The sequence below is a fragment of the Myotis lucifugus genome, unplaced genomic scaffold, assembly GCF_000147115.1.
Source record: "Myotis lucifugus unplaced genomic scaffold, Myoluc2.0 scaffold_3, whole genome shotgun sequence".
Taxonomy (NCBI): Eukaryota; Metazoa; Chordata; class Mammalia; order Chiroptera; family Vespertilionidae; genus Myotis; species Myotis lucifugus.
In genome coordinates, this window is record NW_005871051.1 from 15,704,509 (window position 1) to 15,719,272 (window position 14,764).

The following is a 14,764-nucleotide window of genomic DNA, read 5'->3' on the forward strand; positions in this document are numbered from 1 at the left end:
ATTTTCATGAAAAATCACACCCTGATAAAGGAATAATTATTATTTAAGCACTTGAGAAATATTTACCTCTTGCTAACTAAATGGTAATGTTTTTGGAAAAAAACAATGGAGCTTGCCCTAATTAAAGACTTCATTCTGCCCTCTAAGTAGCCCACAGGCACTCCTCCAGGGGTAGCTCAAAATTAATACCCAGACTAAATGGCACTGTCTCTCCAGGAGACATAATAATGTTACCAATAAGATGGGCAGTCTGCATTGGAAATAGACAATCAGAAAATTCACTTATGCTTGACTTCATTCCATATTTCTTAAAAGCAATTAATTACTTAAGAAACGCAATCCCCTTTTTGTCATTAGATATTTTTAAAAATACTGGCATTGTACATGTATGTCTGAATTTCATAAATACTATGATTTATATACCAATGATCAAAGCTAAGGCAATGCTTTAATTTACATGAATAGTAACTAGAACACAAGGCTCTGTTAACAATTTTCCATTGTAAAGTCAAATGTAGTACAAATTAGCTAACAGTTCTCCCCGTGCCTCTCAGCCAACTAAAAGCTTTCTCTAGCAATAGATACCATATGTGCATATATGTTAATGGTTTTTACAATATTTTTAGAATTTTTATTATTTAAGATTATTTTAATTTTAGCTCCCTCTCTATGGATTAAAGCTATATTTAGAGTGCTAAGTTTTGTATTTCTTCTAGTTAGTAGTATAACATTAGGATATACATATAGATAATGATGTATTTGTGTGTGTGTATGTATGTGTGTGTATATATATATAAATTATATATATTATATATATAATTTACATATAAATTATATATAAATATATAAATATATAAATATATAAATATAAATTATATATATATATATAATTTCATTTAGTTCTGTACTAATTCCATAAAGTCAATTTTATTTGGCTTTTTGAAGATGGGACAATGAAAGTTGAAAAAGTTATATGACTTACACAGTTTTATCCAGTTAATAATAACTAGAGCTAGTTCTGTCTAATTTCAAAGTTTATGTTCTTTCCACTCTACGTCTCACATCTGGAATAGAAACTTTGCCCCAACATGGGAAGGAGGAGGGCAGAGCATTTCTTAACAGAGTCCACAGGCATCGTTACCTTGTTATGCCAGCGGTGTGGTTGGCCATAGAGACGTGGCTCTATTCTTTTCATCTCTACTCTGTACACCTCAGGCATTTTTAGATTTGCCCCAAGAATTTCCTGGTTCTCAGACTTTAGTTGTTTCTGAACCCTGGTGACCATATAACCAGTTAAACAGTCTCAGACCCTAGATCTGCCAGCCTTCTCCCAACGAGACCTGCTGCCAGGCTTATCTGATCTGTTGTCCAAAGGAACACCTTCAAAGACTGAATACTTGGCATTAGTATATTTTTATACTCATTAAAACTGTCAGCATTATTGTTATTAATACCATGAATAAAATATCAGTAGACTTAGTTTATCTTTATTTTACAAAATGTAAAATAATGACACCTGGCCCCCATCTTCTCTAAAATCGTTTGAACCATTGATCAGAATATTTTTATTTTAACATATATATATTTTTTCTGCTGTTCATCATATAAAAATGAAAGTTACCCAGAACAAGTTGCCTCGTAAATAAAGATATTTTTAAATAGTTTTTGTTATTCATATCTCACATAGCTTCTTATAAGTGGTGAAAGTAATGGATATTTTCATGTACCCTCTTGATTTTTTTATGATTGCTCATTGTTGCTAATTTCTGTCATAACCTTAACATTATATCATCTGATTTTGGTGATTTGGTTATATGCCAACTTGAAAATAAAAAAAAAAAGTTGTTGGAGAAAATGATGAAAATTGTTATAGGGTTCATAGAATAAAATAAACCAATGACACTGTAATTTGATGATAAAATATAGTCATCTGTGAAGAAATTGTGGCTCTTAATGAGATTCAGTTTAATAACAATAGTAAAGAAGAATTAACTTTAAAAAATGGTTCATGAGGGCTTTTTAAATAAATATAATATAAGCCACATATTCAATTTTAAATTTTCTAGTACTCACGTTAAAAAAGAAATTAATTTCAGTAACGTATTTTATTTAACCCAGTACTTCTAAAATATATTATTTCAACTTTTAATCAATATAAAATTATTAATAAAACATTTTAAGTATTTTACTATACTAAGTCTTCAAAATTCACCTTGTATTTTATACTTAAGGAGCATCTCAATTCAGTTGGTAAATTTTCATTTAAGAATACTTAATCTGTATTTTATTTATTTATTTATTATAGAGTATGTAGATTTCATTACATTTACAGGTGAAAAAGTAGGTTCACATACCCACATTGTTCCAAACATACTAAAAGGTTTACCAGTTACTGTATCAAGTGTCAGTGTTTAAAATTTAAGTTAAAGTTAAATGAGGTTAAAAATTAATTTTCTAAGTCAAAAAACACATTTAGCTAGGGCATATAATATTAAAAAGAATGAATGTTATTCTTTAGCAATAATAAATAAATAAATATTGACCAATTTAAAAAAGAAAGAGTTGTTCTGATTAGTTAAAAGTCTAATGTCATCTGCTTTAAAAATAACTTGAAGCTATTTCTTTTAGCTACTTCTTTTTTCTTCTTTGTTACTACATAGATTGATTTACAACATTTTTAATCATCACCTAACAAACTCTATTGCATAATGCAATAATATACAATTTTATTTTGAATTTTGAGAATAAAAATGGCCATAGTGCAACGTCCTTCCTATGTATTATACTCCACCAAGTAATAAAGGATTTTAGTTAATTAATTAATTTGGAACTTCTACCTTCTACTGAATATTATTTTGTGAGATTTCTTATTTTTATTTGTTGTTTTTTAAGCAAATTTCATTGATGTATAATCGACATACAATATGATGTACCTAGGTTACAGTTCAGTAAGTTTTGCCAAATTTATATACTTACTAGAGACCCGGTACATGAAATTTGTGCATTTGGCGGGGGGAGGTGGTCCCTCAGCCCAGCCTGCACCTTCTCACAGTCTGGGAGCCCTTGGGGGATGTCTGACTGATATCTTAGGCCCGCTCTCTGGGAGGAGTGGGCCTAAACAGGCAGTAAGACATCCTTAGCGCTGCCGCGGAGGTGGGAGAGGTTCCTGCCACTGCTGTTGCACTTGCCAGCCATGAGCCTGGATTCTGGCTGAGCGGTGCTCCCCCTGTGGGGTCGGGCCAAAACCGGCTCTCTGACATCCCCCGAGGGGACCCAGATTGCGAGAGGCCACAGGCCAGGCCAAGGGATCCCACTGGGCCTGGGAGAGATATGGGAGGTTGGCCAGCCGGGACAGGACCACGGAAGGGCTCCAGGGCATGTCCAGGGCATGTCCAGCCCATCTCGCTCAGCTGGCCCATCTGACCCCAGCAGGAAGCTAATCTACTGCCCCCTGGTGGTCATGCATGTCATAGCAATGGGTTGACCAGTCGACTGTCTGCCCCCTGTTGGTCAGTGCGCATGTCATAGCAAGTGGTTGAGCGGCCTTAGCATATCATTAGCATATTACGCTTTGATTTGAACGGCCGGACGGTCAACCAGACACTTAGTATATTAGGCTTTTATTATATAGGATGTAACCACCATCTAATAAAGATACAGGCATTTTGATAAAACCTACCCCACCAAAAAATTTTTTCCTCATTCTCCCAGCAGTTGCTCTAAAGTACACTGATCTGATTTCTAATACTTTAAAGTAATTTTATCAATTTGGGAACTTCATTCAAATAAAATCATATAATACCTACACATTCTGTATGTTGTTGTTTTTTTGGCCTAGGTTGTTTTATGAGCATGATATTCATAAGATTTATTCATCTTGTGTGGTTCAGTGATCTGTTTATTTTTATTATTGAGTAGAATTCCAATGTATAAATAAACTATACTGTTGTCATTCTGTTTGCAAATATTTGTTTTTATCATCTAATTTTTAGCTATCATGAATAAACCTGCTATAATCATTAGCATAGAAGTCTTCATGTAGGCATACATTTTCATTTTCTTGGTAAACACCCAAGAATAGAACACCACATTATATGGATCTACTGTTAACCTCATTAGAAGCTGTCACACTGTTTTCCAAAATGGTTTTATCATTTTACACTTTAACTAGCAAGCTATAAGAGTGCCATTTGCTCTACATTCTTGCCAACAATTGGGGTTGTCCATCTTTAAAAATTTTACCCATTCTAGTGAGTGTGTAGCAATATCTTACTGTAGTCTGAATATTATTTTGACTTTTTCATTGCTACACTATACATTCATACAATTTCTCTTCTCCTTTAATTGATTTTTCTAAGACAGAAAATAAATAGTAGTAAGAGGATCTAGTATAAATATTCTAGGTGAGTAAAAATTTCCCTACATGCTAAAATGAGGACCAACCTAGAAAATCAAATTCCTAATATGTTGTTCCTTCTACAAATTAGTTATGACATGCTATTGTGGAAAGAGCACGGGACTTAGATTCCTTGAGTTCAGGTTCTGTTTTTGCTACTTACTAATTGTAGAACCTTGGTAAGTCATATGACCTCCATGAGGTTTTATTTCCTCTTCTATAAAACGGGGATATCTGTTTTCTCTATCTCAAAGCACTGTTGTGAGGATTTAATGTTGTGAGATTAATGTGCCAGCATAAGGGTTTATTATAAGGTCTTTGAATAAACATAAGCTCTTGGAAGCTTTCCAAAGAAGATGAGAACACTGTTTTCTGGTGCTTCAGACATTAGAGATGGAATACAGTGTACTGTAATGACATATTAGAGAGAAGGCCTGTGTTCTGGAGTTGGAAATCTCAGGTTTAAACCCTCCTAGCTGCATGATCATCAGATATTTAATTTTTATGACCATCTGTTACCTCATTTATAAAATAAATAATAGTTTACTTGCAGAACTTAATGTGATATTATAAAGGGCCCAGTGAACTGTCTGGTATGTAATGGGACTCAGTGATTGATAGTTGATGTGGTTATTGTTGATTTTTTTTAATGCTCATTTTTAACTTAACTATACGGGACAATCAAAGCCTAAGTACCATTCCATTAAACTTTAAATGCTGGCCATACTCTGGTCTCTTTTATAAGGAAAGCAACCTTTAAAGGGGTTTCTTCTGCAAAAATTTTCCAATCTTTGTGTCCTATGTGTCAAATAAAGCCAACCCAATATGCAGGGTCAGAAAGATCATGTATAGCCTGGCAGCACAGGAGGGAGACCAATCCCTTTGAGGTGACTCAGTTCAAAACTCTAATAAACAGGGTTGTTTCATATTGGATGGTGTCAACCAAAACCCAATGAAATATTTATTCCTAGGTAGTTTACATGCTACATACATGGAGCTCTTATCCCTGAATGAACCTGAGTCAATGTTCCAGTCTACCATTGGTCCTGCTATGCACCTCTTTCTCAGAAACTCAGGGATACCAACTGACAATCTAGTTGTAACATTAGTGCTCTTCCTCACTTTCTCATGTATATTTTGATAACCCTAGTGACCTTAATGTGTGTTTCCTCTTTGCTTAACTAACACCTTTACCTTCATTACAAAAATCTGCAATAAGGTGCTGAAGGGTTATTTGCTCCAATTTTACCTACCTACCAACGATCCTCACAAGTAATATTTTTAAAAACAGACTTTTTTTATATAAATAGTAACATCTCAATTCTTACATTTTCTTACCTGTTTGCATTTCGAAGAACATCAAATACATGGCTTAGTGTCGTGTCATTCTGAAACACATCTGGAAAACTAGAGAGAAGCTGCCACACAGCTGTCTGCTCTTGCACTTTTGAGAAGAGGGATAGAATTTTGACCATATCCTGAAATACTGTCTTCTGGTTATTGGGGTCCCTTGATATCTTTAAAAAATAAAACCACAAACAGGACAAAATGAGACTTCAACATTTGTAATCACATGGCTTATTGCAATAAACATCTAGATTCTCACATAAGCCATTCTCTCAAATTGTTAGTGACCCAGTGGTAGGCAAACTGCGGCTCTTTGGCCCCTTGAGTGTGGCTCTTCCTAAGCCTAGGAGTACCCTAATTAAGTTAATAACAATGTACCTACCTATATAGTTTAAGTTTAAAAAATTTGGCTCTCAAAAGAAATTTCAATCGTTGTACTGTTGATATTTGGCTCTGTTGATTAATGAGTTTGCCGACCACTGTAGTCAGTTTAAAGTCATCCTTGACTTGAAAAGACAATAACTATTTCTTTTGTTCTTATACATAATTGCATTTTCCCTATACCTACAGAAATTGGCATATTTAAAGTTTGGATAACAGAGCTATATTTGGAATTACATTTTTGGAGATTAATTTCTTAAAATAAAATTAGCTTCTGAGTAATATTTTTATTTTTCTCCAGGACCTGGTTTGGGAGGTACTGTCATATCTTCTCTCTATCCATTAGTAGATCTTATATTATTTATTATGGTGGAGAACCCTTAAAACTTCATATATGAAAATGTTTACTATTATCAAGTATTTATACTCACCTGAGAGAATTGATTTGTTAATTCTTGGAGAGAAGACTCTAAAAGGGTCATATTGGACAGGCAAAATTTGTTTACAACATTTTTCCCTAGAGTGGTCCAAGAGAAGGTGTAACCAGCAGTGTATCCTGGGTAGCTCTCACACAGCTCTCTTCGTATGTCTTCTGAAGTTGAATTTTGATTTAATAGCTAAAAAATGTGTGTGGGAAGAGTGGAATGATTTTGTTAGTAAATACAGATATTAAAGTGTTCCAGTCTTTAATGAAATATATTTTCACAACAGTCATCTTAAGTTTCTGCATTATAGCAAAATAACACTAAAAGACACTGGGCCTGGCCATGAAGAGTCATCAAATGTGTGAATGCAGTAATTTTTGTCATTGTTACAATTTAAATGATTTTCATATAATTTGTTTAACTGAACTCATTTCTTCTCTCTGACCAGAGAACCTAAAGGCATCAGATCTTTTCTGACAAAAATCTTCAGGCTTAAAAGGCTTAGTGTTTTCTTGGTACTTAGCAGCAGAGACTCAGGTTTTCTAACTCTTTGTGACCCCTAATGGCAAACTGGCCATGATCTTTGAAAGACTTCCAAAAAGTAGCATCATAAGGGTTTATTCTCAAGCCCAACAGTATTTATTCAGAGAAGTGGAAAAACACGGGTTATGTTTCATTTGTAAAGCAAATATTTTATTTAAGAATTATGCATAAAGCCCAGCTGGCATGGCTCAGTGTTTGAGCATCAACCTATGAACCAGAAGGTCATGGTTCGATTCCCAGTCAGGGCATATGCCCAGATTGTGGGCTCAATCCCCAGTGGGGGGCATAAAGGAGGCAGCTGATCAATGATTCTCTCTCATCATTGATGTTTCTATCTCTTTCTCCCTCTCCATTCTTCTCTAAAATCAATAAAAAAAAAACTTTAAAGAAAAAAATAATTATGTACTAGTATATGAAGGAAAAAAGAAAACATGTATATGAAAATACATAAAAGTATATAATTACCGAAATAATTGGAAAGCATTTTCATTATGGAATCATAAGTCCCCCATATATTTCACAATACTGATCAGTCACAGATGCAGCAATATTTTCAGCTACAATATTGATCACATTCCCTATTATTGAACTTGCTTAGATATTTATAGAGCCAATTGTATTTAGTTATAATATTTAATGGGTCCTTCTTAATAATTAATTCTTATAACTCTGTGAAGTAATGATCAACTAACTTCATTCTCCTCTTAAGTTACATCACAGAATCTATATTCTGCCCTCTAGTGACACAACTTCTAAATGTAATGGAACAAAACAGGATCCGCTTATTCTAGGATATAAGTGCCAGGTCTTCTAATCACTCATCTATGTCCCTTCCCTAACATTGCACATAAACTCACCCCAGAATGATTTCTCTACTCATTCTTGCAAGGGTTGCAGAAAGCAGTAAAGAAAAAGAGGGAGGAATCAGAGACTGCTGACATAGGCATCAATATGTCACCCTAATTTTTACATCCCTTCCCTGCTCCAACTAGTCTAAAAATATGTATCTATCTATACATAGAATTTTCATTTTTTACTTATTCTCACTGGATATATGATTCTGTGCTGCCTTACAAAATTCTGAAATTTTATTCCATGTGAGAAAGAGAACTTGGGAGTTTCAACACGATGAAGTGGTATTTCGGAGGATAGCATTGCTCTTCTAGATGTTAAAGAATTTAACTGATCCAATGCAAGAATGATTGCTTCTAGGAACCAACATGGAAGAAATAGAATGGAATAAAATAACTTTCCCTGGTTTATACACTAGCCTGATTTGAGGGGAAAGCTTTAAATTAGAATTACTGGGCACAGCAGAGGCTCCCTATGCCACTCGGGGTGCTTTGGGTATCTCAACTATTATTGATTATTGAAACTAGATATTTAGCATCTGGACTGGACTGCAGGGGAAAGTCTTACATTTCAACCAGCACTGGCTGAATTGCTTTGATAGGTACGGTACCTTTCCTGGCATTCACTTTTGTGTTATCCTTTGGTTTATAACCAGTTTATTGAGATGCCTTAATTATACAGAATACAAACTCAAGGGTAACTAACAGAGGCATATTAAGCAGCAGTGGTTATAGTCACTGAAATACAATAAAAGTTAGAGATATGTTCATATAAAAAATATGAACATGGGTATATTATTTAAAATGCTTGTGTGTTGGGAGGGAAGGAAGGAGGGGAAGAGAGGAAGAGAGAGAGAGAGAGAGAGAGAGAGAGAGAGAGAGAGAGAGAAAGAGAGAGAGATTATTGCAAAATATTGAAAATGACCTCCTCTGAATTTCTGAAGAACACATAAAGCAAGACTCAAATGCTTACAGGGGCCAAACAAATAACCTAACTGTATGAATCTGGCTGGATAAAAGACAACAAGAAAAAGTAGAGTTAACAGAAGAGTACCTTGTCTGCCTAAATGCATTTAAGTTTAATTTCTTAACATCTCTGTACACGCACACACACACACACATACACACTCCCAGGATGCCAGTTTACACCTTTGATAGAAATGATGTGTATTATCTTGCAATCTAGAATCTTCAGGTAAATGACTAGTAAATAGAGGAAGAACCATACCTAAGCTTCCTAAACTCTGCAAAGAAAAGGATGTTATTACTTTAGAGAAATATTTTCCATTGCTCGAATTTTTCCAAAGGTATGAATGAGGCAGTGTTATAGCTTTGTTTGCTTTCACATAGTTTTTTTTCCGTTCCTGCTTCAGAAAATGAAAAGATCACATATAATACTACAGTTTTTCTTATTAAAGGAAAATCTTAAGTTTGATTAAGGGACTTAACAGGGAAGTAAATAAATATTCAAGACCTTAAAGAATTCAGAATGTCTCAAAATTAAGCTTTTTTTTTTTTTTTTTTTTTTTTTTTTTTTTTTTTTTTTTACTGAAGAGCTCCTTAGAAAAGCATCTTCCTGAGATATTACTCCAAATGGGAAAGATGGCCCAAACCTCTTCCTATCTGGGAGATCCCTCTCCTAATGAAAGAGGTATTTGTTCAACTGTTCTTTGTTATCAGTTCATTACACAACTGAGTGAAATTACCTTTTCCAAATCAAGGATCCTGGCAAGGACTTGGCTACCATTGAAGGTATCTGTTCCAGCACTTTCCAAATGAGAATGTGGACTGGGAAATACAGTGGCTGTAGTAGAAGAAAGAACAGATTAGATACTATAAACACATACACAATAATAAGCAGGCTCACATAAGAATCCACAAATATCACTGTGCCCTCATATACCCCACAGTAAGAATGTGCTCAAATAGGCACCTTCCATGAAAGTTTTACTCTGGCAAAATGGCAAATTTAATCTGCTTTTCTTTTCACATAAATTGTGATGGTTTTGTTCTGCTCTTGGTTGTTTTCCAGTAGTTTTAGACGTGATTTGCTTTCATGCCAGTTTATGTCATTAAACTTCATCACCAGTATTATTGCCTAATAAACGGAATCATTTCTGTGCAGGCCTAGAGGATGTGAGGTGCCTCCATCAGCTCCACAGATCCATCATATCCAACATCTGTTCAAAGGATCTGCCAATGTACATCTGGTGATAATGGTTTTCTTTTTAATTATTCAATTGGGAGGCTGAAATCTGCTTAAGATCATAAATTCTCTCCTCCCCAAAGTGGCTTCTGAATGATATTTCAGATCAAATAAATGGGATAAAGCAATTAGTCTAGACTACAGTATACTCCACTTAAGTAATTCGCAAAATGACCTCGGCTAGTACTATATGGAATGTGGCAGAGACATCTGGATTAGGAGTAGTTAGAAGAGTATGCTCATAACTATAGCATGGGTATTCATTAAGCCAATCTGCTAACTTTTATAATTTTTGGACAGAAATACTTTGCTATTTTCACAGCAAAGAATTCTAATGTTAAAGATAGATACAGTAACCTATCATCATTAGGTCCTAGGCCAGTGGTTCTCAACCTTCCTAATGCCGCGACCCTTTAATACAGTTCCTCATGTTGTGGTGACCCCCAACCATAAAATTATTTTTTTTGCTACTTCATAACCGCAATTTTGCTACTGTTATGAATCGTAATGTAAATATCTGATATGCAGGATGTATTTTCATTGTTACAAATTGAACATAATTAAAGCATAGTGATTAATCACAAAAACAATATGTAATTATATATGTGTTTTCCGATGGTCTTAGGCAACCCCTGTGAAGGGGTCATTCGACTCCCAAAGGGGTCGCGACCCACAGGTTGAGAACCACTGTCCTAGGCTTTATTATAGTCCTCATGGGGCTGAAGAATTTACCAACTGTGGTGAGCATACAATGCAATATACAGATGTGTTATAGAATTGCACAATTGAAACTTATATAGTATTATTAACCAATGTCACCCCAATAAGTTTATTAAATTACCAACTAATTTCTCTAAACCCAGGCACTGCATCTGTAAGATGACTAGCCAGGGTAAGAAACATAATCGTTGGCTATAGAGCAAAGCAAAGCTTACTGGACCACAGCACTATGCTTTTATTCTGCTGTGCTTTCACCGATTCAGCGAATGGATCATTCACAACAGAACCTTAACTCCTCAAAGCCACTCATCACCATACACGTACCACATTAACACAGGACGTTTCTCATTTGGTCCATCACCTTGTATTGGAGTGTTATTTAGTGTCACAAAATCTTAAATGTCCCATGGAATTCTTTTATTCCCCTGAATAGAATCATATTCTAACATACAGGAATTTTCTGTTTTGTTCACTAATATGTCCCCAGGACTTAGGACAGTGGAGATTGATAGCTGCCACCCAATAAATATTGTCAAATGTATGTCAAGAAGTTCTGCCGTTTCAAGAGTTTTCTCAATTTGTGCCTTTAAGAATAGGTATTTCTCAGGACCAGCTGCATCAGAATCCCTTGGCTAAGGCTCAGGAAGCTTAGCCTCGGTTCTCCTGCTCATTAAAGCAGGGGTCCTCAAACTACGGCCCGCGGGCCACATGCGGCCCGCTGAAAGCCCGCCAGGTGTTTTTGCCGCTGCTGCCTGTTGCTCAGCAGCCGACTAGTTTTTTTTTAAAACTATAGTCCGGCCCTCCAATGGTCTGAGGGACAGTGAACTGGCCCCCCGTTTAAAAAGTTTGAGGACCCCTGCATTAAAATTTGGGACCACGGGCCCCCTATGAATGAAGGAAGTACACAGCCACACTGGTAACTGATTCTGAATTGGAAGAATAAGGGTCAAGCTGAAAGAGTCCATCAGGTCTGCTGGATGACTATGGTCTCCACACTTAACATTGTTGGGGCCATATTCCTTATATGTAAGATGGGAAATTTGGATGAATCTCTGCTATTCCACTCAATAATTTTTATTTCTGAGTTGTTTTCTGTACCATCCCAGCATCATCTCACAGACAACTACAGAGTCCCTGCTCAATTCCGGCAAAGTCTGTAATTCTCAATATCTGAGTACCAGCTAGGCTTTTGCTCCCAGGGAGTGTTTCACTAAGGACTTAATTTCCAATTATTCTCAAGAACTTTGCGTAATTGCACTGCCACACTTAAGACAACCATGACAAACAGTTAAATCTCTTAGGGATAGTCTAGGCATTCCATATTGCTGAAAAGTTAAAAGTATAAACCCTTTTAAAGATTAGGCCTTTACCGGGTGTTCCAAAAGACCTTACTGGATGTTCCAAAAGACCTGCTCTAAACTCAGGGAAGGGAATAGCCTACCTGGTGATGCATGTCTCCTTTCTGGAACTTCAGTGCTCTGGAGTGATAAATTGCTGCCCTTCAGCAGGTTGGACGACTTTCTCAGAATCACACTAGAGAAGAAAAAGCAAGAACTCTATAACTTCGCCCACATTAATTTCAGTTAGTTACGGCAATGTATTATGTGGCAGATTCCAGGGCTCTCCGAGGACTTTCACATTTTTAATCTGCTTTCTAGGATTTTAGTGGAAGAGCTCACCTAACCATACAGCAATGAATATGTCATATATCCTACAAAGTAAATCTTATTTAGAAAATAAAATGGCCTACATTAGGTTTAAAGGAGTTATTTTTACTTTAATCTTATAGAAAGGAAATTGTATTTAAAAGAGGTTGGAGCTAAATATTGAATATATATATTTTTCTTTTAAGAAGATAATGGATTCTAAATAGATGAGTCTACAAGTGTTAAAGAGATAGAAACAAAAGTCTGTTCATTTGTCAACTTTTAAAAAACCCACATCCTTCCATATTAAATTACAGGTGGTATTTTGAAGATTATCAAAGATGAATGCTTGCAAGACAGAGTTAAAGAAGAAGGAAAAGAACGCACATTTATTGAGTATCTAGTCTGTTTCAGGCACTATGGGCTGTGTCATTACAGGTGGCACCAGGTGTTAAAGGAATAATGATATCAGCCAATTTTTAATTGTACTAAATCTATCAGCTAGGCAATAACAGCACTGTGGTGCCAGGAATCCCCACACAACGTGATCACACTACCTTTGGAATAAAACAGTATTAGCCATCCCCATAATATAGGAACCGTCTTTTTAAAAAACTCATTGTCTGTTTAGTTGATTATTATTAAAATGGAGATAATCATGTTTCCTTAAAAACTGGATATACTTAAGGAATTTAAATTTAAAAATAAATAAATAAGGAAGTGCCTAAAATAAATGTATATATACTTTAAGAGTGAAATCAGTCCAGATACCAGGATATGAATATTTTTCAGAATTCCTAAAAGTTGGTGGACTTTGTGTCATTATCCTAATATATAAAAAACCAGCGTCTGTAACGACCGACCAAAGGCTCCACCTAACAACGGAAGTCAGTCCTGCATTCAGTGCTGGGTTGTCATGATGACCCAGCACTGACTGATGGCAGTGTGGGTGCAGTGACCCAGCACTGACTGCCAAGGGGGCTGTGGATCAGGCCCAGAGAGAGGCCCAGAGAGAGAGGCAAGGTCTGATCCGCAGCCTCCATGGCAGCTGTTGATCAGCCATTGCCTCTCTCTTTCTCTCCAGCTTCACCAGCACCTGCACTTCTGTTTCTCTGCGGGCCTCCGTGCTGATCAGCCCCACCTCTCTGATCATGCCTGGAGATAGGCCCATGGACGCTGACTGGCATAGAAATCGACCAATCAGAACCAAATTGGCCAGCAGGGAAGGTGATCAGGCAGGCAGAGGCAGTTAGGGGCGATCAGGCCGGCAGGGGAGAGCAGTTGGGGGCAAGATCAGGCTGGCAGGGGAGAGCAGTTGGGGGCTAGATCAGGCCGGCAGGGGAGGACAGTTAGGGGCAATCAGGCAGACAGGCAGAGGGGTTAGGGGCAATCAGGCAGGCAGTCAGAGGCAGTTAGGGGCACTCAGACAGGCAGGCAGGTGAGCGGTTAGGAGCCAGCAGGATCCCTGTGAGATCGGGCCTAAACCGGCAGTCTGACATCCCCCAAGGGGTCCCCGATTGGAGAGGGTGCAGGCTGGGCTGAGGGAATCCCCCCTTCCATGCACGAATTTCATGCTCCAGGGCACTAGTTTATAAATAAAAGCTTAGTTAAGGTACATGAGGATGGATATAAGAAGATAACAGTGGAAGAGCAAGAAGTTCTGCTAACTACTGTGGTTCCATTTGACTTTCTTTATAGAAACAAGGTCTGAATCCTGGTACCAGGGTGCTTTGTGATTAGTAATTGGGGGCGGGGGGATCTGTGCTTTTTTTCTTTCAGTGTGTCCTTTTAGTACCCATGATAAGAAGAGGTGATATTTGTTTTCATTCCCTAGCATTGCTGTCTTTCAATATTCTCTATAAAATGTACCTTTTGCTTCAAAAGTTTTGCATTCTTAATGTATATTTGAATTATTCATGACCATGACTATATTCCCCTAAATATTTTTACATTCCTCATGCTGCCTATTTGGATGGGAAGCTATTTAGATAAAAATAAGAACTGACCTGAACCTTTCCCTTCCCTCATGCAGAAGTTTGAGAAAGTCAGGTTCACTTTTCTTTTCATCAACATTTTTTTAGTTGACTTTGAAATACTATAAGGAAGACTATTGAGTATCAACACATTTCAAAAAGACAAGGAAAAACTGCCTACATAAAAATTTTAAGGATTGGGGACAACAACAAAAACCAAAGGGAGAATGACGAAGATCAAAGTGAATAAAGAAAGAACAAGAGCAAAAGGAGACT

At 36.5% G+C, this 14,764-nt stretch overlaps 1 protein-coding gene across 1 annotated transcript in view; it reads right to left on the minus strand.

The window, feature by feature from the left end:
• Positions 1–14,764, minus strand: part of ABCA12 (ATP binding cassette subfamily A member 12) — a 168,026-nt gene that overhangs the window by 92,383 nt on the left and 60,879 nt on the right. The window contains exons 4-7 of the mRNA XM_006082487.3: positions 12,311–12,402; positions 9,650–9,747; positions 6,556–6,741; positions 5,735–5,913 (exon numbers count right to left, since the gene is read on the minus strand). Of these exons, the coding sequence (XP_006082549.1) occupies positions 5,735–5,913; positions 6,556–6,741; positions 9,650–9,747; positions 12,311–12,402 (555 nt within the window). The remainder of the gene's footprint in view (positions 1–5,734; positions 5,914–6,555; positions 6,742–9,649; positions 9,748–12,310; positions 12,403–14,764) is intronic.